This window comes from Orcinus orca, chromosome 4 (assembly GCF_937001465.1).
Source record: "Orcinus orca chromosome 4, mOrcOrc1.1, whole genome shotgun sequence".
NCBI classification, from domain to species: Eukaryota; Metazoa; Chordata; class Mammalia; order Artiodactyla; family Delphinidae; genus Orcinus; species Orcinus orca.
This window is the reverse complement of record NC_064562.1, coordinates 49917427-49944694: the sequence shown is the minus strand read 5'-3', so window position 1 is coordinate 49944694 and position 27268 is coordinate 49917427. Positions and strand designations below refer to the sequence as shown.

The window sequence follows — 27268 nt, the reverse complement described above, 5'->3', positions numbered from 1 at the left end:
CAAGTTTCTAAACCCCACATAGTTTTTGTGGACTTATTTATAAGTTGTAAGCAAGGGGAAGAAAATGACCAAAACACCTAAGCAAAAATACTACGGGAGATGAAGGCAAGATTTAGAGAACTGGAGTAGCCTGTTTGGAAGATAAATTACTTTTTCAAATCCTGAGGACATTATCTGTGCTATCACTCTAGTATATTTTAGCCAATGCCTAAAATTGCTCAATGCTTAAAGCACATACAGTCAAGAGATAAAAAGCTGGGCTTCCATCTTCTCAGTACCAGATTCAGAAGTCATAGAAAGCTATACCATTGGAGATCATATGGTTCAAACCTGCATTTTAAGAGTGAAAAAAATCTAGCCCAGAGCTGTTAAATGACCTATACAAGATCACACAAAAGTTTATGTTCAGTCAGGACTAGAACTTGGATCTAAACCATGTGACTCAGTATTCTTTCTTTTTTCCATGTTTTAGTTAAAACATCAAGCTTTCTGCTTATAAGGATACATTCATTTGAAGCCCTTCCCAAACCAAATGAATCACAACCTTTGGGAAAGTAAGGCCCAGACTTCAGGAATTTTTTCCGAAACTGACTGAGTTTAAAGTGCAGCCATGGGTGAGAATTGGTGTCTAGCCAGCCGTACAATAAATTATTAGCAATTATACAAATCATTCCTTACAGAGTAAGATGCATTGCAAGATAGAATACAATCTCATTTGTGTGTAATTTTATTGGGGATAATTTCTAAGTCAAATAGATATTACCAGCGATAGCCAATGCAATAAAAATGAAGGCTTTAAGAGCTATTGTTTTATTGCTCTCACTAGCAGGTTTTTAACCTGTCTGTTAGTGGTAGTGCTAAACTGAGAAAAAATATTAATCATAAAACAATTCCTAGGATTTTTGTGGCAGTCTATCTTCTAGATATTTTTACCCCCAGGGTCTGCATCAATTAAGCAATCCTAGGTAATGTTTATTGAGACACAGATTTAGAAGGTAATTCAGATATCTTTGAAGAGACTGACAGACAAGAAAGTTTCAAGCTTAAGTATCTATTGTGTATGTTTGTCCTTTTCCCACACCTGATAATGACATTAACATTAAATATTTATGAAACTACATAAATCCATAAGCAATCATGCAATAATCATGCCGATGATTTAGAAATGAATTGCAAAGTTTCTCAAAGGGTGATGTGTGGTTGTATGAGACATAAAATGCTTATGGAATGACTGTTGAATCAGTGACTCTGAAAGTTAACCTTTTAACTGTAAAATGTTGCTTAAGGAGTAGAAGCACCAACGTAGGCAATGTATGATCACATCCTACTAGGAGTTAGCTAAACATGAAGTAGCAGTGCTTTAAATAGGGATAGCTGCATTCCTAATTCATCATCACTACGTGTGTAATTAATGCTCTGTGGGTATAAGCGACGGAAGGGGAGGCTCTTCTATTACTAGGGCACAGTTCACGGCAAGTACAAGAAGCAGCAGCGTCAGATATCAGGTTCCTAATATCACGTAGTATCTGTCTTTTTCTTAATTACTGAATGATTTTTTCAGAGGATTCTGTTGATGAAATTCACAGGTGACATTTCTGATGGGACATTTGTAGAATAAAATGTTTTACATAAGCACAATGAACCATAAAATAGTAAGATTAACAAATGCTTTGGCAATGGAAGCTGGAAGGCTGGCACACCTGATTTTCTTCTTAATAGGATAACAGCAACATAGGACATTCATCTTAAGGAAGGAGTATAAAAACTATCTGCAAAGGGATGTGAATGCTCTTTGCAAAGAATTTGAGACTAGAAAACTCCAGAAACGTGGATTTTAATGAAAATATCTGAGAGCGTCGCACATATAACAAGCACTGCACTTTCAGTGAACCAGGTGTTCCTATGGGTCAAAGCAATACAGTGTGATGGTGAAAGAGTCTGGTACCACCTGGAGTCAGGTTGCCTGGTTTGAATCCCGTCTCTGTTGTTTATGAGCTGAAGGGCCTTGAACAAATTCCTTACTATTTTGCCTTAGTCTCATCTGTAAAACGGAAATAAAAATGTACTGACCTCACAGGGTTATTTAGAGGAATAAGTAAGCCATTATATTTTAAACTACCTAGTGAGTTAAAAATGTTAGGTATAAATAGTAGTTGTCGTTATTATTATTATTATTAGGCACATCCATCTACATTTAGATTTAAGAACAAATATCCACTACTTTCATGTTCCTTTCCACCTATGGTTCTGAATCTAAACAGAACCACAAACAGAAGATAGTGTCTTTGAGTGAATTCACTGATCTAATCAGTTAATCGGCCATCCACACCATTCAGTCAACATTCAAATGGTACGTAAATTTTTAAATGTTTTGGAATCATTTTTGGTTTCAGAAAACTCCTCAAATTATCAGGTCAATCAGTAAGAAATAATAATTTACTATTTATTAGACTTTAAAGCTTTCTAAATTTTTACTTTCCTCTACCTCTGTATATACTGAAAGAAAAACAAGGAAATTTTCCTTTTTGAATTCTTATACTAATTCTCAATTAAGAATGGATTAGTCCAGAGGAAAATGACTTTTTAAAAAAAGTCTATGATAAAGGTTATTTAAAAAAAGGGAGGATCACTACATTCAATATATATTCCTCCCTTCTTTATTTTTGTCTCTAACTGTATATGATATGAATAAATAAATCACTGAAAGATGGCATGGCAGTCTGTTGATTTTTGGTCAAGGAGAAAAGCAAAGCAGTCACTTTCCCATAAAGGTGATATATGGGGATAGAGAGAGCCCAGAATTTTGCTTGGAAATCTGTGTTTTATTTGTAGTTTATAAGACACTATTTAGCACACAGTTTAAAAATATCCTGAAGGACATAAATTCTTCATTCAAGTGGAACTTGCTAAAAAGTTCCCATATGATTAATATTTGGCTAAATTTAGAATAAAATCAGTTTTCTTTTTTCAGAAGTTAGCATCTGATAGAACAGAATTCATGTTCTAGGACTCATATTTTGAATATCAAATTTAATAACTTGATCTTGAACACTTTCCTATATTTTTCAACACCTTCATTGTAAAAAAAAGTAATCCAGCACCACTCCATTGTAGCAGTTCTTGCTAAGGATTAGCTAATAAAAGACTTTAAACATTTTGTGTTATATAAAAGCTAATTCACCAAAGCAGGTATTATCTGTTGTTAGTTTGAAAAGCAGTAATTTCATAATAAACAAATGCCCGTTGCAGTCCCAAGGAGCACTGACTTGAGGAGAAAAGCAAGAGATGGAAGGAGAATTGTGAGGTTTTATCCATTCTCGTCTGAGGCTAGATGCTAGTTTTTTAGGTCTGGCCCAGGGCTGGATTTGGCTATGGTCTGTAATAGGTTTATTGCTGATACCCATTCAGGCCTGTATGTGGATGCTGCCAGACCAGGGTTTCCTAAGTCCCCTAAGAAGACCTCTTACAATGTAAAAAGATTATTTTGCCACATCTCCCCACCTGACAGAGGTTACATGTTTGTTATGTATCAATTAACCTACAGGTGCCACCAAGCCACCTTAAATTCATTATCAATTTAAAATGAATACATTTTAATAATCACAATACTCAATGTACTAGATAGATATTTAGACTATAAATATTATTTATATTTACTAACCATTTGACAAAGAAGATCCCCAAACCTCTCAGATTGGGAATTGCTGATCTGGTTGATGTCTTTAAGTCACTTCCTTAGTTGGAAAATTCTCTATGAGTTGATTATTTTCTTCCCAAACTGTCCTATCTTCAAATATATTTTGTGCCTTTAAGAGGAATTATGATTGTACTTCATACTATGATACGTTTAAATGAAAGATTAATGAAAATTGTTTCCAATTATTAAAAAAAAAAAAAAAAGAAGAAGATGGCTATTTCGCAGAGGCAGTGGCAAATCTTCCCTGATGTATCATGATGGAGTCATTCTTGAAAACTGATGGCTAGAAAATTGAGTAAACGTAGAACCAATAAAGAAAAGATTTCTTCACACCATGTGAACTTAACCCGTAGAGGAGGTCCTTGCTGTGGAAAATTTTGGGATAAGCACAAGGATTTTTTTCACGATGATGATATTTCATGCTTGCAGGCATTAGCTACGAAGCACCAAAAAATTCCTCTTCACATATCAATACCAAAGAGTTGACTGTTGCTGCATGACCCCATTTTCCCCAATGTGTTCCCACCCCATCCTTCTTTTGAGCACAAACCACAACACTGTATTTATGGAAATAAGACACTAATTAGGACTAAGACATTCTTCTTCCTGTCACTCCTCGTAGGTCAATGACAGGCCATTGTGCAAAATAAGGAAATGCTCCCAGTTGACCCCTCATTCTTTCCAATGAATTCTGCTTTAATTTTTCCGACACTTGAGTTATTTCTTTTCCAGATCCAATTTGTAAAACAAAAACTATTATGAGCCAGCAGTCCCTTTTCCTAATTCTAATTTACCAAATTTGGGATCCCTGTCAATGTTCCATAAAACTAACCCATTGCCAGGATCATCTTTCTTGGTTCCATTTATTCTTTTACAAAAGAGCAATTAAGTGACAAGTTACTTACTGCTTGTTTTCCCTCTGGATTCAGAAGTTAAGACTTAGGAACCCATAATCCTACCTCTACCTTACCATGCATTCATTCATTTAGCCAACCTATTAAGTACCATACTATACTGCCAACCTATACTGCCAACCTATTAAGTACCATCATCCTAACATGTGTTTACATATCACAACAGGTATTTTTAACGAGTGCCAACTCTGTACTAGGCATTACAGAAAGCACCTTCATTATCTTCCGATGAGTTAGATACTATTATTATCCCTATTTTACATATGAGGAAATGGAGAGAGGTTAAACAACTTGTCCAAGGATTCACATGCAGACAATCTAAATCCAGAACCCATGATCTTAACCACTGAGGGAAAGACAAAGTGTTTGTTTCCAACATGAGAGTTCTGGTGAAGGAGAAAGAGGGAGAAAGAAAGGAAGGAAGGAAGGAAGGAAGAAACAAAGGGAGGGAGGGAAGGAGAAAGGGAAAGGGAAAGGAGAAAGGGAAAGAAAGAGAAAGAAAAAGAAAGAAGGAAAGAGAGAAAGAAGGAAAGAAAGGAAGAAGAGAGAGAGAGGGAGGGAGGAAAAGGAAAGGAATAATAAGAAGAAAACAAAAAGTAGAAAGGTAAGGAGTTAACCAACATCCATTAGATTCCATTTTCCATTCAACTATGCTGTCAGTACTGCTGTATTGACACACTGTTTTCAGGCCCTACAGGGGAAATACAACAACAAGTAAGGCAATTTATGTATTCATACAGATCTGAACATATGACTGACAAACAAGAAAAGTTAAACAAATCAAAGTAGTTTCATCAGGTATGAAGTACCAGATCTAGAATTCTGAGTCTAGGGGAAAGATAAACAATACAAGCTGTAAGAGATCAGAATGGAGAGAGATCCCTGTAGGGTCAAGAAATCCAGGCCCTTGAGGAGAACCAGGAAAGTGAGTAGGATTTGACCAGCTCCAGTAAAACGCAGCCATTTCCCCAAACTGTGACTCCACCAGCACAGGGAGGAAAGTGGGAATAAGCAAAGGCAGAGTGAGTTTCCCAGCCTGGCTGGGGTGCGAAAATTTGTCTGGTGAACTAGTGGGAGCTGAGGCTGAAAAGACTGTTGGCTTTACATTTGTGTCTGGCCTTGTCCAAAAGGCAACGGGAAGTTACTGAAAGATTCTGTACAGCGGAGTGACAGGATTAAGGCAAAGTTCAGAGAAGTTAAATCATTTAGGGGAAGAAATGATGATTATGAAGAAATAATTATGATTATTTCTTCATAATCACTAGATTTTGAAGCCATAAATGCCTGTACCACGTAGGAAGCCGAGGGACTTCGAAAGAAGGTGTAGACACAAAAAGCAACTCTGGGCAGTGGTGGGTGTGAACACAAAGAAAGTCCTTGAGCCACTGACAAGTTTCAAGAACTTCCGTAAGTCACTCACACACACACAGCTCTCCAAATGCACGTACTGGGAACTCCAGCCCTGGCAGGAAGACTGGCTGACTCAAGTTACGCCTGTCACCCAGAGCAACTAAAACCGCCCACTATCCAGCAGGTGGTCCCACAGCGCAAACCAACCCTTCTGGTCCACGCTCCCTACCTCCGCCCGCAGGAGCCCGAGAGGGAGCTGCAAAAGTGTGGGGAGTAGTCCCCGGCTCACCCGAAGAGCATTGTTTCATTCCTCAGCCACTCGCAGGTGTTCAGAGAGGGAGGATGACATCCGGACAGTCCTCCGGCCACTCCTCCCCCGGGGGCGATTATGAAACTCCGGACACGCAGTTAGTCCTCAGTCGCCAGGCCCCGCCCCGTACTTATAAAGGTCTCGGCGCGGGCTGTGGAGTTCACTTGCCCTACAGACCGGGTGTCGGAGGGAAAAGCTGCTTAAGCGACGCGTGGCCGCCGCAGCTCCCACAGCGCCCGCCGCCGCCACCGCCACTGCCGCCTCCGCCGCAGCCCCTCCGATCCCCGCCCGCCCGCCGCCCAGGCCACGCCCGCGCCCCGCACACGCTGACGCGGGGAGGAGGATGGAGCCGCGCCGTGCCCCCTGGGTCCCCGCGCCGCTGCTCTGCCTGGGTGAGTCCCCCGCCCCTTCCCGCCGCGGAAGACGAGACTGCGGGGCCCCGGGGCAGCTGTCCTTTGACAAGTACCGCGCTTTTCACCAGACTCAGGTGTACTCCGTTTCGAACGACGTCTCTCGTTAGGCGAGCCCGTCTTTCCCTCCAGCAGGCGATGGAAGAGGGTGGGGTAGGGGAAGGGTCTGGTGTTAAAATACCTTGCACGGATAGATGAACTTGGTCTGTGTGTTCTGCATGAAGTAATATAGCTCCGTATTAGGCGAAATAAAAAGTTGAAAAGATTTCGGGTTTGTTGTTTCCTTTTGAAAATCTGACGGTTCTAGAAATCCAAAAGACGGGGGAAAACCGGGCTGGGGGCGGGGACAGGAGGCGGGAGTATGGACAAGACCCGCGCCTAGGAAAGACCTTTTGGAGAGAAGCGCTGTTCCGCCTGTCTTGCCTTAGGTTTTCTAAATCAAGGCTGGTTAAGCGTCTGGGGGCGCTGGCGTGCGGCGGTGCCAGCTTCGCTGAAGCTCCAGAGAATGAAAAGGCTGTTTGCGTACCCGGAGCGGGAGGGACACGGGCAGGTCCGGGTGCTCCTGGAGGCCCTTGGACGCCAACACCTGCTGCTTCCGGTTTCCCCCCGCGGGCTGGTCGGGCTCTTTTCGCTCGCTGCTACTTGCACCCTTGTATTCTGTAGTGGCTGAGCGTACTTTAATGCTTATTTGAGATAATTTAGTTCTTGTGGACAGGGAAAAAAAAATCTTTAACTTAACTGGTTTAAAAATATATATTGTGAATTCCTAAACGTCAAGAGGAATTTGGAGCTGTATATGAAAATTTTAATAAGGAAATAAAGGTTGTCAATCTCGCTTTTTTTCTGGAGTTGCAATGAGGCGAATTCCCCTAACTCACTCTACCTGTGCAGGATGTGACTGTTCAATTATTATTTCGACACGCCTTATGTTAACGGGTTGGGAAACCTAATGAAATGCATACTATGCATGGTTGTAACAACTATGCATAGTCGTCCAACTTCAAGGACATAGGTGGAAACTGGATCTGCGGTTTCTACCAAAACTGTACTAAGAACGACGTGCTAGAAGGTTCTCAGTAAATAATGTGGCTTTGCTATCTTTGTTTTGAAGTCTCCGTGAAAAGAATGAATTTACAAAGGTGACAGTCTTCCTAAAGTTAGAAATTAACCTAGAGATCAGAATAGCTTAGCGCTTTTTTTTTCCACCTGTAAGGTTGCTCTGAACAATGCAAGTGAGTGTCTGTTCTGGGCCACTCATTGAATATGCTAATTTGAGACAGCAAGAGCCTCTGAATAACCTGGTTACTACCTACCTAGCATATGTGTCGTGTGTGTTTTTGTTGCCATAAAAGTGCTTAACTCCTTTATTGCATTACTTAATTATAGTTCACCTATTTCATAAGCGGCCAAGCCCATTTCCAAATGAGCTAGGTCAGTTTCTGTTTTCCCAGTTTGTTTAGATATTTCCCTGCCACTAGAAAGTTCCTGTTTGAAGTTCTATATCATATCTCTGTACTCTATTCAGGTATGCAAGTTCAATAGTCTTATTCCAAAGCACATGGAAAAAAGGCAAGGCCACCGGTTACTTGTGAAATTGCCATTTTCCCCCCAGACAAAATATTACCTAGAAATACTTTTCCCAAATGTCTAGCCTTCAGAAGAAGGAAACAGTTATTTTAGATTTCAGCATTTTATTTTCACTTTTTTTTGTGGAATTCACATGTATTTATATCTGTGGAAAAAATACAGACACTTTCATTTCCATCCTCTGTCTCCAACACATGCAGATTTAAATTGCTACACACACCCCACAATCATTTGGTTACCTTTACATTTTATAAATATTTGATATTGATGTTCTTGCTTTATATATGGGGAAACTGTTACCCGGTGTCCCATAGAAAAGCAAAGCTTCGCTGAAAAAGTTCGCACCCAGGTTTGCTGGCACTTTTAGCTTACTCAACGTTAAGTAAAAGGGTTGAGATACCTCAAACTAGATAATGCATTCTAAATAATATATAATTTTAGAGTTAAATTATCTTTTTTTTTTTTTTTTTTTTTTTTTGTGGTACGCGGGCCTCTCACTGCTGTGGCCTCTCCCGTTGCGGAGCACAGGCTCCGGACGCGCAGGCTCAGCGGCCATGGCTCTCTTGCCTAGCCGCTCCGCGGTATGTGGGATCCTCCCGGACCGGGGCACGAACTCGTGTCCCCTGCATCGACAGGCGGACTCTCAACCACTTACACCACCAGGGAAGCCCTAAATTATCATTTCTAATCTTTGATTGTTGCAGGATGAAGAGGAGAAATTTTTCTCTTGAGTTCTGCAATTAACGTTTAGGGGCTCTTGATCTAAAAGTCAGACATGTTCATTTAACCAAACGGGCTTTTGAGCGTGTTCCTGAATGACAGATCCAAGACAACTGATGTCCACTTCATTGCACAATGACAGAGAATTGAGCAGAATAAACATTGTTTCTTGAAACCTGAGAAGCGCGGATCTCAATGAGGCAATGGCTCACCTCAGATCTTTTCCTTTGACCCTGAGAGTTTATGAGCTGCCTGGTGCTGGCACAACCTGAGATGACACATCATAGGTAGAAACAGGATGACAGGCCTCTCCGGTCTGGGTTTTGGTCTAGGTATTCTAGCTGCCTTCCGCATCATCTTGCCACATGAACAACTTGGGCAATTGGGGTGTGTGGTTCAGCACTGAGGCCCAAATCCAGGAGCTGGGAAGGGAGCTAACAGTTACCAAATGCCTCCTGTGAGCCGACCATGTCGTGTGTTAGGTGTTCTCCACGGTAGCATCTCCTTTGCTCCTTAAAACACTATAGGAGGTAGGTATGATTAGACCAGTTTGACAAATGAAAAAACTGAGGCTCAGTGAATCAGGTACCTTACAAGGATTTAGAGATGGCAAATGTCAAGGTCACTCTGGAGCAATGTGTAAAGAGCCAGAGGTTCTCAGAGTTATCAGAAGCATAATAAGAGTAACAGGTTCTAGTAGAGAAGTTCCAGAGTAGTCTGGGGACTGCCCCAGGGCTTAGAATCTGTTATGGGGACTGGTATTTGTGCAAAAATGGTACTTTATGGTATCACTCAAAATCAAGCACAGAAAAGATACAATTATTTCCTTAAGCTCAGCTGAAATATGTTAAATTTTTACTTAACCTATTTCAGCATTTTTAATACCCAGGAAATGACTTTTATTATGAAGCCATCATTGACATCAGTTGACTGAGGCCTTTGTTTCTATTTTTATACTTTCCTAGATGTATAGTAAGTAAAGAAATCAAGGAGAAGGAAACCCACATCCTTTTTGTTCCCTGGATCATTCACAATATTGTGAATTGAATGTAGTATTGATAAGGGGTCAAGTTGGAATCTACAGCACACTTCTATTAACAGTGAGGAAATAGACATAGTTCTTTGGTTAAAAAAAAGTGTAATATTCACATAATCACTTTGGAAAAATTGAATTTGAATGTCTTCTGTTCATTTTTGCCCAAGAATCTCCCATTTCCTGGTTAATAATCACCCAGGAGATGCAAATGTCAAGTAAGGAATCCTTTTTAAAAAGACTGTAAATTAAGGTGTGGCTGGGCTTCCCTGGTGGCGCAGTGGTTGAGAGTCCGCCTGCCGAGGCAGCGGACACGGGTTCGTGCCCCGGTCCGGGAAGATCCCACATGCCGCGGAGCGGCTGGGCCCGTGAGCCATGGCCGCTGAGCCTGCGCGTCCGGAGCCTGTGCTCCGCAACGGGAGAGGCCACAACAGTGAGAGGCCTGCGTACCGCAAAAAAAAAAAAAAAAAAATTAAGGTGTGGCTTCCTCATCTGTCAGTCTTCGCCCTGAATATAGGCCTATGCAAATTGTCTAATTCATATGGCTGTAACTACTGTTGAGAACATTCCTTCAGAAGACAATAGGAAGACTCCCTAGAGCTGTAATAGGAGAGGTCCTCAAGGAGAAGCACCCTGAAAACCATTGCCTTGGTATGGCAATTCTGGAACCTTTGGAAAAATGAAGTAATGCGACAGACTCAGTGTCCTCTGGCAATGCAGTTTAGGTAAGAGTGCCTGTCTGGTTGTAGGGCAAATAAAGCTTCAGTGATATTCTAGGTTAATGATTTAATTAACTAGAATTATATTTATAACACACAAGACAACTTGATAATTGTCCAGAAAAAAATGTTAACCCTTAATTACTTAGGTCAAAAATCCTGAATTTTAAATTTGAGGCTTGAAAGTGAATTAAATACAAATCCTCTTGAAAGTCCTCAGGATAAGGGGAAAAGCCTCTCTTCCTCATATATGTATAAATATATATGTGTGTGTGTATATATATATATATATATACACACACACATATATGTATATGTTTATATATACACACATGCACACGTACGCATGTCAAACTGTATTTTTTTTAAACGTTTTTATTGGAGTATAATTGCTTAACAATGGTGTGTTAGTCAAACTGTATAGTTTTGAATCAAGAGACATAGTATATAGAATATAGATTTCACACCCCAGTTCTTTTATTTCATACTTTTGGAAGGATTTATTCCCCTTTGAGCCTCAGTTTTGTCATCTGTAAAATGGAGATCATAATAACTATGTCATCAGGTTATTATATACGGACATTATAAATATCATAATATTAAAATACTAAAAAACACTTTTGAAATTAGGGCTGTTATCAGTAGCAGCAAGTGCTTTTTTAGAAAAATGCCTCATTTGATCTTTATAAGAACTCTCTTTTAGCCAGGAAAAGTGTTACTATTCCCAGTTTCCAAATGAGAAAACAGACTTAAAAAGAAGTGAGTTACCCAGAGTGTAAGTCTCCACTTATGAATATGCTGTATCGTCTACTGTGGATGCTCCCAACTCAGTCTTCACTTTCGGTGAAAGTTCCCCCCATCCTTTAAGACTGAAGAAAAGTATCAAGCTTTCTCTGATAGCCCCTTTCATCTTTCCCTCACCACTGGAAAATAAATGTGCAGTCTTCCCCCCACCCCTTTGCATCCCTCTGAATCCTTCGGTTCTACCCTTTTCACGTCACCCTGTAAGTGTGTATCTGGCCCTGTCTCTCCTAACTGGTGCTGTACTTATCTTTTATCATTCACATTGTAACAGACTTACGTTAATCACTCGATAAATGTTGTTGGATGGGTGATTAGAATGGTATTTTATTTAGAGTTCTCAGCACTATGTTTTGACTCAACCAGCTGTTCTTTGAAAACATGCTTGAGAAGCAAAATATTATGACTGAGCAATAGTTTTTGAAAATTCAGTTCTATTTAATAATAAAGTTGAATACCTTTTCTTCCCTATTTTTCCCATTTCTATCTTTAATGTAGTCTGTATTCACTGATGGTATGCCTAACAAAATTTAAGTATATCCCAGTGTGTGTGTACGTGTGTGTGTGTGTGTGTGTGTGTGTGTGAGAGAGAGAGAGAGAGAGAGAGAGAGAGAGGGAGAGAGAGAGGTCGGGCAGTGATATGACTAAATGATGGATAGTCAGTAAGAAAAAGAAAAGTATTGTTTTAGAAATGAATGGAACCTTAGAGTAATCTAATCTAAATTCCATCTCCGCCTCCACTCCACCCCAAGCCTAGGTGACATTTTCAGAGATAAGGAAACCTAGCTTCAGAGGGACAAACTTAGTATCTGAGCTAGAACTGTACTCTATACCTCACGGGTCTACTGCAGGGTTTTTCAGCCTTGGGTCTATTTACATTACAGACTGGGTAATTCTTTGTTGTGGACTGTCCTATGCATTGCAGGGTGTTTAGCAGCAATCCTGGTCTCTACCCACTAGATGTCAGTAGCACCCCACCCACCCTGAGTTGTGACAAACAAAAATGTCTCCAGACATTGCTCAGTGTCCCTGGTTAACAAAATTACTCCAGGGTGAGAAGCATTAGCTAATGTGTTTTCCATTGCTATAACACATTGCCACTCATAATTCACAGTTTGAATAATCAGTGCTTGAGTTACCAAGACAAATAAAATTCATATTAATGGTAAGCTGGATGCAAATATAAAACCAATTCTAGTGTTAAAAAAATCAACTTAGCAATTTTTATTGCTGATTTTAACACTATTTTCCCTGAATAATGATGAATCTTATTTATGATGGAGTCACTCATACTTTCTTCAATCATTGCATTGCTGACCACCCCATGCCTCCTTTATCTATCTTTTTTTTTTTTTTAACATCTTTATTGGGGTATAATTGCTTTACAATAGTGTGTTAGTTTCTGCTTTATAACAAAGTGAATCAGTTATACATATACATATGTTCCCATATCTCTTCCCTCTTGTGTCTCCCTCCCTCCCACCCTCCCTATCCCACCCCTCCAGGTGGTCACAAAGCACCGAGCTAATCTCCCTGTGCTATGCGGCTCCTTCCCACTAGCTAGCTACCTTACGTTTGGTAGTGTATATATGTCCATGCCTCTCTTTCGCTTTGTCACAGCTCACCCTTCCCCCTCCCCATATCCTCAAGTCCGTTCTCTAGTAGTTCTGTGTCTTTATTCCTGTCTTGCCCCTAGGTTCTTCATGACATTTTTTTCCCTTAAATTCCATATATGTGTGTTAGCATACGGTATTTGTCTTTCTCTTTCTGACTTACTTCGCTCTGTATGACAGACTCTAGGTCTATCCACCTCATTACAAATAGCTCAATTTCGTTTCTTTTTATGGCTGAGTAATATTCCATTGTATATATGTGCCACATCTTCTTTATCCATTCATCCAATGATGGGCACTTAGGTTGTCTCCATCTCCGGGCTATTGTACATAGAGCTGCAATGAACATTTTGGTACATGACTCTTTTTGAATTATGCTTTTCTCAGGGTATATGCCCAGAAGTGGGATTGCTGGGTCATATGGTAGTTCTACTTGTAGTTTTTTAAGGACCCTCCATACTGTTCTCCATAGTGGCTGTATCAATTCACATTCCCACCAGCAGTGCAAGAGTGTTCCCTTTTCTCCGCACCCTCTCCAGCATTTATTGTTTCTAGATTTTTTTGATCATGGCCATTCTGACTGGGGTGAGATGATATCTCATTGTAGTTTTGGTTTACATTTCTCTAATGATTAATGATGTTGAACATTCTTTCATGTGTTTGTTGGCAGTCTGTATATCTCCATGCCTCCTTTTGTAACCCTGCTCTCTTGGCTCCCGCAAGACTGAATTTCCTTTTTTCCCCAAATTCCTTGGCCATTTTTATCCACTCCTTATCACCTATTTCCCAAAGTTCATTATTTTCCATTGCGTACTATTTCCCGTAGAACATTTGAATGACTCCTGTGCCTTTAAAGGTGATATTTCCTCATTTGATTTTCAAATAGACTCCATCAACTCCATTCTTATTGTTTTACTCCAGATGTATTTTCCCAAGTGCCTCATAAATATAAACAGATGATATATGAACTAAAAACTCAAATTCCTTCTCTCATTATGTCCTTCTTCATGTCTACTAGCTGCAGATGCCACCACAAACCTGCTGCCCTGCCTATGTTGTCGACTCTTTTAATGACACCACCTTCCTTGGTATTTTCTGGCCAGAAACTTGGTGTCATCCATGAATTCTTTCTCTCGCCACCACCTGGAGTCTAGCCTCATTAACTCTAGCTAGAACAGGAGCTATGTCCTTTGCATCAGTTTTCCTTTCAGCAGCTCGTTCAGTATCTTGCATATAGAAAAATCTCAGTAGATATTTATTGAACAAATATTCTTAGAGACATGTAGTTACTAAAAGTAAGTATAAGAGAGCTAAGCTGCTCTCCTCCTTTCCCATCTATCAAGCATAATTAAGCCATTCCCGCCCTACCATCATACTACAGATGAACTTGTGCTTCTCACGAAAGTTGGAGTCTCCACTGTTAACCAAAAAACTATATATTTTCACAAAATAAAGTTTCTTAGCACCTTCCATTATGCTAGGTGCATTACATAGATTCTCGGAATGAAGTGTAATTAACTTTAAGGCTTTTAAAATTATCTTTTATGTACTCATTTTCTCCTCTTTTTTGATGCTTACCGATTAAAACTCTATCCTTTTGCAAATTCGTTTTTGGCAATAGGCTTCTATAAAGAATGAATGATATGATAGACAATATGCTTCTAAAAATGTCATTAAGTTTTCAAAGCTGTAGTACACAGTATGACCATAATGAAAAAAAGGCAAATGACAAACGCTTATAATCTAAACTGTTGCTCCTTTAGAAGATTTTTTTGAGACAATAATGTAATAGTCATTTAAATTTCTGAATTGGATCAATAGGGATAGTGTGAAAAGCATGATGGAAGGGAGTGAAGACAGAAAAGGTTCTAAAAAGACCTTCCTGTGTAACATTATCTTAAAGAAAAAAAAAATACAATTTCAATAGATCATTTGAAATAATACTATAGAGATGAATCTTTGGTTTTAGGAGGGGCAAGTTCCATATTTAGAGCTTTTAGTCACAAAATTCCAAAACACCCAAATTAGTACAAAGTGTATCCTTTATATAATACTTGATATGATTTCTCCTGCATTATGAGAGCATTAAGTATTGTATGATCACTAAAATATATGAGCACTTTGAAGTATGATTTAGAAATTACTACCAGAATTGAAGAGTTTAGTTTAATGTCTCTGAACTGAAAAACATGGCGTATTAAATCTTTTCTTGACACTTGACAAGGAAGATCTTATGGCTATATTTGAAACTCAAACTTAAAGACTTATTAGTAACCCATTATCACATCAACCTCTGGTTTCATCCTGTTATCCTGTTTTTATCTCAAATAGTTGTTGGCTTTTACTTTAATGAAGCTTAGTGATAAGGTTAATGTTGAAAAACTGTAGGAAGAAAATGATTGCTGGTAGGAAGCAAGATTTGTGATATATAGATATATATTATGATATATATGTATACACACACACACATATATATATATATATTCTATTCTCTGAAAACATAGGCTGTTACTAGAAAGTACTGACAATAGTTATTTTCAGTGTCTGATGTGATAGTTTACAGTTATTTTAATGAAGTGAAGCAGGACGTTATCTAATAGTGGATTTGAGACAAAAAGGCATCTGGAAGTGGTAAAGGCATATTCACTCCTTGAAAGTATACAAGACCTAACAAGCCTACTATGTTACAGACAAATCCTAGAATTACAGACTGCCCTGGAAGAAGGTAGAAAACTAACAGTCCATAAATAGGTAGGCATGTGACCACAGCAAAAGTGTGAACAAAGCAGATTTTGCTGCCTGTTTTGGGGTTGGGTAAATACTACGATTCATTATGATTTGCTGTTCCAGTCCAAATAGCCTAAAAGGTGAAATTGGGAAAATAAGGTGCATTCTTTTCATTCTGTAACCTATCTCATTTTATTTTGGGTCGTTTTTATTTGCTTGATTGTTATTCAGGAAAGCCATTTTATCTCTGAGAATTGCAGTTGATTATTGAGGAATAGGCTTGGTCAGCCAGTCACCAAATCTCAGCCTCCTTCGAGATGGCCCCTCAGTGTGGCCATAAGGAAGCAAGGACAAAAGAAACCATATACAATAAAAAGGGTGCTTTCTACATCTGGCATTCCTCCTGACTCTCAGGCGAGCACTTCTTACTCAGTGCTCCCCCCACTGGGGTGATGGTACTCCACCGCTCCCACGCGCTGTCCCCAGTATCGTGCGAGGTGTAGGCTTGGCCCTGACCCAAGGAGTAGAGGTGGTATGTGTGCTGTGAGTCACCGGTGTCACTTCCTGCTGGCACATTTGAGGTTTCATGGAAACAAATCTCTGAAAGATGAAGGTAGAGAGATGAACAGGTGAGCTTTACATTACTGAAACCCATCTGGAAATTTGACAGGAATAATGGCCTCCAAAGGGAGTTTTGTTTTCATAACATTATTGAAACGAAGTTCCAATGGCCAGTTTTGAGTTTACAGATTATCATTTAGCACGGAATTCCTCTGTATCTTAGTTACCAATGTAGAGCTTGCTACCAGATCTGTTTTCTGACACACTGACCCTGTCTAAAATCTTTAATATCACAGGGAATTATTTTCTTAGCAGGGACCCATGGTCAAGAGTGAAAACTCAAATATAAGATTTGCATTTGAATTACTGAGAGATCATTATGTTCAAATAACACTAAAGTCATGAACAACTGAAAGATTAAGGAAATATATGGATAGGACTTTAGCATCTATTCCTTCCCTGTATGACTGTAATGAGTAGTGATTTATAAGGGTGACAGGGTGCTGGATATCAAAATTCTCCATGGGTGGACTTTTTCAATCTTTTGATCATTCCCACTTACTCCTCTACCCGATTTTGCAGAGCCCTGGGCCAGAGTTGAGGTTGAGAAAAACCTGAGGACCACTGCTTTCAGGCAATAGAGCTTTGCAGCTGGACACACGATTTAGAACCAATTTTGATAGTTTATTGGCTACATGCATCTATGATGGAACTGTAGTGTAAACACTTTCATTTGAGAATAGCATTTAAAATTATTTACAATTCCATCTGTAAAATACCCAAATGTTGGATTAATGTACCAAGTCTCACAGAAACCATCCTGAGCGATGGACTATGTCCAAGAGAGTGTCACAGGTTAGGACAGCCCAGTTTTTGTGGAGGCACGCCCTGCCCTGAATATTCTTTAATTCACAAAGGCAAATATTTCACTTATGGCCTGACTAACTGGAACAAAGTTTCCAACAGTGGAAAAACTAACAATACGAAAAATCTTTGAGAAAAAAAAAAAAAAGCCTAATAAACAACACCTCAAAGCAATTAGCTGGATTCTATAATAGTCGCAGGTTGCATTTGTAAGAAATTCTGAGCAGGAAAGGCTAGTATCTGATTTCTGGAAAGGATGAAGAAACGATCCTTTGCAAAGAGAGAAATGTGCATTTGCACAATGGCCCCTTTGCAGTGGGAGAATCAGTAATATCTCCTCCCATTAGTTGAAGAAGTATGGAGGCATAGGAGTGTCAGGGATATAAAAACACCCATCTAGAACTCCACTTTGTGTTGAGCAGACGGTATAAATTAAAGGGGGTAATTCTTCAACAGTGAAAGTGTATGGCAAGATTATATTGAGAAGTAGAACAAAATTGGCTTGGATGAGAATCTAGCTAATTCACCCTAGAAAGCTATGTGGACAAAGTTATCCTTTTCCATCTCTGTTCAACTGACGATGGAATCCAAACTTTAGCCACTTTTTTGTCATTTAAGAAAGAAGCTTTTTGGGCTTCCCTGGTGGCTCAGTGGTTGATAGTCCGCCTGCCGATGCAGGGGACACGGGTTCGTGCCCCGGTCCGGGAAGATCCCACATGCCGCGGAGCGGCTGGGCCCGTGAGCCATGGCCGCTGAGCCTGCGCGTCCGGAGCCTGTGCTCCACAACGGGAGAGGCCACAACAGTGAGAGGCCCGCGTACAGCAAAAAAAAAAAAAAAAAAAAGAAAGAAAGAAAGAAGCTTTTTGTTTCCCAATAAGAGCAATTGACACGTCATTTATATTGTAGGAGAACTATGGAGTGGGGAGGAGATAGTTCTAAACTTTTCAAAAGACATTTTCAAATCACTGAAAGGTTATGAGGCTTGATGTCCAAAGATGGACTCTTAACTCTTATCTTCTATGGTCACTAGATAATTGGTCTTGGACCAGACATGTAATTTAACACTGAGGTTGTTTGGGGCTAATAACTACTTCACAGGATTGTTATGTGTCAAGTTTGAAACATTAAGAAATTGCAAATTCTGATGCTTATGTGTAGTTAGTTTTTAATTTCAGTTTTACCCAAATCATATGCAATTTGCTTAACATATACATACTCCTCTGATTGTGAAAAAATAAAATTCTCTATTACATGGATTAATTATCCTTTAAAATACCAAAGTACAGAGAGATTTATAACATTGTTATAGACCAGTAGAGGGCACTACCCACATATACTACTGCTAAAACCAGAGGCTAGATGTTGAGTGGCATGGAACATTCATGAGTCTCTGGTATGTTAGATGTTTCAGAAAAATATAATTTCATTTAATTCTCCCCAAAACTCTATAAACTAGGGAAAATGGAGATCCAGAGAATTTAATTAATTTGTCCAAAATTACATAGCTCAAGTTTTCTCCCAGATTGCCTTTCCGCATACTTTGTTGCCTCCCTATGGGGTTAAATACTCTGCTTCAGTTACATTTATCTGAGTTTGTTCCCTGTGATGTCCATTATACTCGAGTGTTATTGCCTGTTGCCAGATTCTGTAATGCAGCCCATTAACAACATTGCTATGTACTCTTGGGAAAGTTACTTAACTCACTTTTCTCCTATGTCTAATGGGGAGAACAGTAGTATCTTCTTCAAAGAGTCAGTGAGTGGATTAAATTAGATAGTATAGGTAAGGAGGGTAGAACCATGCCCACATACAGTACGTGGGCAAGAAATGTTAACTGCTACCTACTACTCTCACCATCACGAGTAATGTTTCTTATATAACAGTTACTCCTATAGCCTGGAAGAGTGAAGAGCAACTACATGACTCCTAAGGAGAGTAGAACTCTCTTCAGTCAACATCCGTGCAATTAAAAGGTTTCTCTTATTCTTACTACGCAATTCAGAAAACTCCTTGAATCATTCTGGTGCCTGTTTCCCAACATTTATCTTTTCAGTGGCGAAACACCACGAAACGCCTTGTTTAAACTCTTACTGGGCTGACAGAAACCGGATTCTTGGGCACAGTGTGGTTCATCTAGCATGTGTGTTCCTTTCCATATTAGATAAGATATATTCCGACTTTACTTAGATTACATTTCATTCATTAAAATGGATTTGAATGTGTAATGCAAAGAGTAACTTAGGTACTTAAATCAACAACTGATGTATCTTAGGTTGAGAGTCCTGTTTAGTTGTGACCGTAAATAGAAGCTGAGTTTTATTTGAAGCCTTCTTTGTGATACTTTCTACCTTGGAGCATTGCTCTGAACACATCATGACGTAAAACTGTGGAAATTTTCCAATTTTCCAGTGGCTAAGCTTCTTAAGAAATCAATCTTTAAAATCAGGTCTTTGAAAAGGTTACTGTGAAATGTTTAGAGTAGGTCAAATCTGTAACCCTGAATGTAATGCCAGGGCTTTTACCCTTGGACAGAAGAGCTGGGGGTTCATTTATTTTCGATGATATGCCTGTTTCCATGAATTATTTTTTTTATGGTTTCGATGGATCAAATTCTTGAAATAATTAAAAGAACTTTATAAATACTGTAATTATGTGGAAATCTGATTAAGGTTTCTTTCCTTGAAGCTTTAGTTATATATTTGATTTTTCTCCATAAATAGGTTTCCATCTTCTACAAGCAGTTCTCAGTACAACTGTGATTCCTTCATGTATCCCAGGAGAGTCCGAAGATAACTGCACAGCTTTAGGTAAGCCCAGCTTTGTCAATGTTGCATCAAAGAATTATACATTCTTAACAGAAATGTAACTCAAAGACTATAAGTATGTGATAGTGGAAAAAAAGGGGGGGAAATAGCTGCTGTATTAACAAAAGAACCCAGTGAACTAGGGATCTGGAAAAATTATATAAAGGAATAACTGGAGGCAGAGGAACTGAGCACCTAGTTATATATATATAAAGATTTGATCTTAAAGAGATAGAGAACAAAGAAAATCAGATTCCCTTTGGTCATTTCAGAGCGTCGCTGAGAAACCATTGTGAGGAGTTGGATCCCAGGCAAAACAGGAAAATTTAAACTTTTTACACAGTAGACAGTCAATATATTTTGTTGTTATTTTTTGTAAAAGGAGCAAATGATGTCTTTTATTTTGAGTTACAGCATTCATTCAGAAAAATCTACGGAGTACTTAATACATGCTAAACACCGTGCTTAGGCATAGGGTTACAAAGATAAGTGGTGCGGGCTTCCCTGGTGGTGCAGTGGTTGAGAATCTGCCTGCCAATGCAGGGAACACAGGTTCGAGCCCTGGTCTGGGAAGATCCCATGTGCCGCGGAGCAGCTGGGTCAGTGAGCCACAATTACTGAGCCTGCGCGTCTGGAGCCTGTGCTCCGCAACAACAGAGGCCGCGATAGTGAGAGGCCCGCGCACTGGGATGAAGAGTGGCCCCCGCTTGCCACAACTAGAGAAAGCCCTCGCACAGAAATGAAGACCCACCAGAGCCATAAATAAATAATAAAAAACAAACATATTAAAAAAAAAAAGTGGTGCATGGTCTTATCTTTGGGGCCCAGAGTACTCTGAATGTGGTTCAAGAGAGATCTGCTTTATAGCTGATTCACTTCGTTGTACAGCAGAAACTAACACAACACTGTAAAGCAACTGTATTCCAGTAAAAAAAAAATAAATTAATTAAAAATAAAAGAAATAGAATTTAAAAAATAAAATTAAAGTAATAGCACCTAGGCACCAAAAAAAAAGAGAGAGAGTGAGAAAGAGAGAGATCTGCTTTATACTCACTCTGAGTTATTAAGTCCAGAGTTTTCCTGAGGAACCAGAGCACTTCCTGCAACAACTTCACCTCCTTTCTTGTCCTTCCTCTTCGTGCTCTCTAGAGGTTTGGTGTGCTTCACTCCCTATTTCTGGCTATTTGAACAAGAGTGTTACAATCAAGATGATTTGTTTGGTTATTTCATAAAGATCCGTCACATTTTAGTAATTAAAACGTTCTAAAGTGAATTTTATGTGTAGGTTGCAACACTATTTTAAAGAGACTACTATTTTCATTGTTGTATTTGTGTAACCGAGGCATTTAGAACTCAAGGTTTGTCTAGTTCATGTCCAGGTCTCATCGTTAGAGACTGTGATTGATTTCCCCGAACCCGGAAGTTTGGGAATGCACACCAAAACAAGCCTTGCTGGCTTAAAACCCACTATAGATTTAAGCTCTCTTAAATTAATTAATGGATTCAGTTTGCAATTGCTTTGGGAGTAATGAATGTCAGAATTATTTTGAGATTTGAAAAAATTATACACACTTTGTTTGGATAAGTGAATAACTGTGAAGGATCATGATTGTGTGTGTGTGTCTTCACCTTACCTTTTCTATCTTAAACGTTGTCGTTTGAGAATTTTACCCCCAGGTTTTATTTTGTTTTGTTTTGTTTAGCCTGTTGGCCGTTTTCCTTTGGGGGTTCAGTGTTTGTTTATTGGTCTAGGGAGCGTGACAACTAGAGTGACTTTTTGTCCTGCAAATACCTGACCTGCTTTGTTCCAGTAGCTCAGTAGTTACTATTATGAAAGGGTGATTGATTCTTCAAAGAAAGCAACAGACTATATTCCACTTTCTATTTCTTTCACAGTTCAGACAGAAGATAATCCACGTGTGGCTCAAGTGTCAATATCAAAGTGTAGCTCTGACATGAACGGCTACTGTTTTCATGGACAGTGCATCTACCTGGTAGACATGAGTGAAAATCACTGCAGGTAATATGCCAAATACAAGCAAACAAAAACAGTTTTTTAAAAACCCGCCTTCTCTTTTTTATTTTTGTAATAATTACTCTATTGTTTCCATGGGCTGCCGTTTATATGTACTATTAGCATGCAGTTTATATGTACTATTAGAAACTTTATTGGGTGAGTTTTTTTAAAGTTAGGGAACGAATAGTAGAACAAACAGCAGTTATCAAATTGTACGGATGCTTCAGGGCTGCAGAATGGGCAGGGCTTCACATGCCTTCCTCTCATACTTACCGCAGTAGTAGCTTAGCCTTGAATCTGGACTTATATGTCAGCCATTGTTATAAGAATCGATTCCACTGACTTAGACAAAAAGCACTTCAGACTTACAAACCACCATTGTCAGCCACCCTGGCAGGTGAACCAGACTATCATTCTAATACAGCAGTTGAGCTTGAGAGCAGTGTGGGCCTCTTTTATCCAAGTTGGGCCAGCTTTAAGGTCAGTCTTTGAATTCATCTTTACAACTTTTGGCAAACCTTGTCAGTATCTTGCATTACATTGTAAGATTAGCTCTTACAAAACTAATTCAGAACCACGATTTCTTTCTTAAATAACTGACCTTTCTCTTGCATTGTCCTTTAGGTGTGAAGTGGGTTACACTGGTGTCCGATGTGAGCACTTCTTTTTAACCGTCCAAAAGCCTCTGAGCAAAGAATATGTGGCTTTGACTGTGATTCTTGTTATCTTGTTCCTCGTCGTAGTTGCTGGCTCTGTATACTATTTCTGCAGATGGTAAGCCACTGTTTTTGTTTTTAACACTCTGCTTTTGTAAATTACCTTTATACAATCCACACTTACAAACTGGGTAAAAATATGGCAAAGTATTATTTAGTGGGATAAGATAGACTCTGCACTAATGATATATATAAAGAAGTTTTAGCAGTGGAACATCTGGACTAGTAGAACCGAGTGTCCAGATAATTATAAGAGCTGACTTTTAAAAACTGGTTCATGTCAGTCCCCCAAAGTTCCATCTTCAACACTCCATCTTCATGTACTATGCTGTACTGATATATGCTAATAACTGAGAAAATATAGAATGGGCACCAAACTACTGACAGTATATCAGATTGGCCATTTTTTAGGCTTAGGACCAGGGTATAGGAATAGAATGACTTAGTTAATAATAGCTGCCTTTAAAATGCCTCCATGAAACCCTTCTTATTTTGGAAGTGGTGCAGATTTTTCAGTGTAGATTTGAGTGAATTTCACTTTATTTTTGCTGACAGTAATGCACTCCTACTTTTGGAGCTCCAAAAGTGTTACTTTTATAAGATTAAATTTATTTGGTCCATGCTTGAGTCTGAGTATTCACCAAATTATAATGCCTTTTAAATTGGTTATGATCACATAACTGAATATTATTAAAACTGAAATGCACCTGAAAGGTCTTTGACTACAATCCTTTCTTTTATAAAGATGGGAAAGGAAGATCCAGAGAAGTAAATTGACATGTCCTGGCTCATCTAGTTGACAAGTAGCTAAATCAAGGCTAAACAAAGGTTTTCTAATCATATTCTTCCACTAAGCAAAAACATTATGCAGTTTCCTTAAGGCTACATGCTTCATCTTCAAAATGGGTAGAAAATGAACTCAAAATATTAGGAAGATAGCTTTAATGAATGAGTGAATGAAGATTCTGAATCGCGATAGATTTATGAATCCTAGCTGGGAGAACTTGACCAGGTTATGTAACCCATTTGTACTTCATTTTCTTCATCTGTAAAATGAGGATGATAATGGTAAGTGTGAGGATAAAATAAATAATGGATATATAGCATTTAGAACATTGTCAGTCACTTAATAAGTGCCCGATTTATTTTCATTATTATTGGTGATAGCATTATATCAATGTGATGGGTAGAATGAAAGAAAGAAAGAAGGAGAGAAAGAAAGGAAGGAAGGAAGAAAGAAAAGAACGGAAGGAAGGAAGGAAGGAAGGAAGGAAGAAAAGCCAGAGGAAAAAAAAAAGGATAAAACAGACCAGGATTAAACGTGGTCACATGCTCTCCTGGAATTTTACAATTTTCATGATCATGTGAAAGCCTTTGAGAAGTCCTTTAACAGCATTTCACCATTTCCTCCCAAAATTATTTGTTCAGAGAAACTACCCCTTCCTCCCTCCTTCTTCTCTAGCATCCAACCTAAACCTATTCACCTCTGTCATTTTGGAAACACTATGCTAATGTACCTTTAGCGTCCATATATTTGTTTCTTTTGTTAACATACTTTGATCCTATTACTGTTAACTTCAGTGTTAACGGTGTAATTTCTGAATATTTCTAGGTACAGATATCGAAAAAGTAAAGAACCAAAGAAGGAATATGAAAGAGTGACCTCAGGGGATCCAGCATTGCCACAAGTCTGAATGGCGCCATTAAGCTTATGGGCAGGGATGAACTGCATACCTGGTTATGTTAATACTCCTATTTTATTAATAATATTTATGTGGGGTCATGTGTTAAGTCAACAATGATGTATTTTAATATACTAAGAAGAGTTTTTATTTTTGTTTTTTTTTGACAGACTGTTTGCTAATGTATAATGTACACAAAATATTTACTGTAGAAAGAAAATAGATATTTTTGTAAGAAATCATTTCCTGGGCTAAGTGCTTTATTGAAAGCTTTTTTGCCTGCTGTACAATGCATAGGAGTGAGCAATGCCCAGTTCATTGTTCAGGAAGTGTCAGCAAGTGACAGGTTTCTGTAAGCCTAAATATATGGTCAAATCAATTTAATAAGTATATATTTCTACTCCTCGAATCAATGATAGTTGGTTTGACTATATCATAGTCTGATGTATGAGTTGGCACCACTGTGCCATGTGTCAAAACGGTAATGCTGTGGCAATTGGGGAGAAGCAAATATAGGTCACGTGCTAAACACTACATATTTGAAACAAACTAAAACCTGGAGGGCTCTGCTCCCTCCACACACATCCTTAGCTATAACTCGCTGTTTGTCTGCCTGGAGAGAAGGTGCATGATTCCCTATTCCCAACCACAACTCCTACGTTATTTGTCATCCATCTAACAGAGTCTCCTTAAGAAAATGAATTGAGAACTTAATTTTATACCGTCTTTTATGTAAATAGTAGATAATTTATAGCTTCACAATGTTCTTTTTTTTAGTATGACATTTATGCTAGGTAACTGCTCATGAGGCAATTACAGAAATCCACACGTGAAGCCAAAATTTGTGCTTCTTTTCAAGATTATTTATTTCTGTAGGGACTTGGCTGAAGAATTCTAAGATTAAATCATAGTCCAAAATTTGATGGACTAATTATTATTTTAAAGTGTGATATAAGACAATAAGTCTATATATGGTCTAAAGAGATCTAAAAGGATATTTCTGTTTCCCACGAATACAGCTGAAGTCAAATGTGCTGTGTAAAAATACATTTTAAATCCTACACATACTTATTGATATCTACTGTATGTAAAGGAGGTCTGCATATTTTGAGTGACCTTGAGTGCTTCAAAGAAAATGTATTGACTAACCAAGGAATCAGCTGCAATCCATTGATTTTGTTACAAAATGGAGTCATATTGGTTTATCTTAAGCATCTCAATTCATATTACATAACTAATTGTAGATAATAGTTTGGGGTGCTTTTTAATCTTTATTTAAAAACTAACCCCTGTAAAAGTTAAATTTTTATTTATAAATGCATATTAAATAATAAAAAAGGTATGACACAGATTGCTTTTATGGGAGAAAGTTAGTAAAACAATTATTGTTTTAATGAGGTTGATGCTGAACAAACATAAAAAAATGATTGCTAAAAAAAAAAAATGATTGCTAGCAACTCATGTTTCCTACAAACAATGGAAACATTTTGGCTCATATTTAGTCTATCTTCCTTATTTTACAGATTTCTCACTGTATATATTCCTAGAAAGGGCTATCTATACCCTCCGTATTGAGAATAAATGCAAATCCAATGCATAAATCCATAGTTTGTGGCTTCCCACCAAGGCCACAAAGTAACCCAGTAGACATACTCTATAACCAAATAGGTAAAGTTCTAATAGTGGTACTAAAGATAGAACCTCATAATTAAGATTTGTGTAATATATTAAATATTTAAAATACAGTCAAATGCTACTATTCTTTTGGACATTCTTTTGCTCTTATCTCTCGGCCAAAGTCAATGCAAGGGGAGAAATGGTGCACTGGTAGGACAGATTTTTATTTTTGAGTCCTTGAGAAGAGAATTAGCTGAATTCAACTGCTGTGAGGTATCAAATCAATTTTTATGTAGCAAGTACATGATACTAGCTTCTAATTTCTGTTGAATTTAGTTAAAAAACTTATGTCTGATCCATTTTGCCATTTTTGCTGCAATAGTCTGTCAGTAGACTTTTGGAAAAAATGTGTTTAATTTGCTGCCCAATACTTTCTGATTTTTTTCTACTCTTATTTGTATGGGAAAAGGGGGAGTAACAACTGGTATATGCAGTGCTGCTGGAGTACGTTTTAATGTTTTGACTGAAGAATAATTTTATCTAAAACATACCTGTTGTTCAAACTGGATGAGGTTAAATGTAAGATAGTGAATTTCTCTCTGCTTTTTTTGCACTCTGTAATTGCACTTTGATGAGCCATTTTGGTATAGAGTTTATGTGAAAGATGCCATGGAACATAAAGTTGTATCACATGCAGTTTAAAGTAACTTATTTGACAATGAATTTTATCAGAGTACTGAATTGTATCAATTTGTTTGTGTTCAATATCAGCTTTGATAATAGTGTACCTTAAGATATTGAAGGAGAATATAGATACTTTACAGGATGTTAATTTTTATTTATTTTTGTTGGAAACTGGAAAAAAACAAAATTGAAAAATAAAAATGAAACACCTTGCATTAAAAATGTCACTGATAAGTTTAGTCTCTTTCTTTCTTTTTTTTGTTTTGTTTTTCTTTTTTTCCATACTACATTAAAGGGTTAAAAGCAGTGACAGGACTATAATGTGTTTAGACATAAAGACATATGGTTTTAGTTTGGGAAAGCATTATATAAATTTATCATATTTTATGGCCTACCATAGTGAAGAATCTCTTTGAAATATAAGGAGTCACATTAATTATAA

At 38.3% G+C, this 27268-nt stretch overlaps 1 protein-coding gene across 1 annotated transcript; it reads left to right on the top strand.

Annotated features, from left to right (window-relative positions):
• The first annotated feature begins 6049 nt into the window (after window positions 1-6049).
• EREG (epiregulin) lies at window positions 6050-27060 on the top strand. Its single transcript, XM_004280203.2, has 6 exons — window positions 6050-6225; window positions 6410-6663; window positions 20027-20113; window positions 22007-22130; window positions 22752-22901; window positions 24456-27060. The coding sequence occupies exons 1-6, from the start codon at window positions 6050-6052 to the stop codon at window positions 24535-24537; spliced, it is 873 nt and encodes a 290-aa protein (XP_004280251.2). The 3' UTR covers window positions 24538-27060.
• Window positions 27061-27268: the final 208 nt, after the last annotated feature.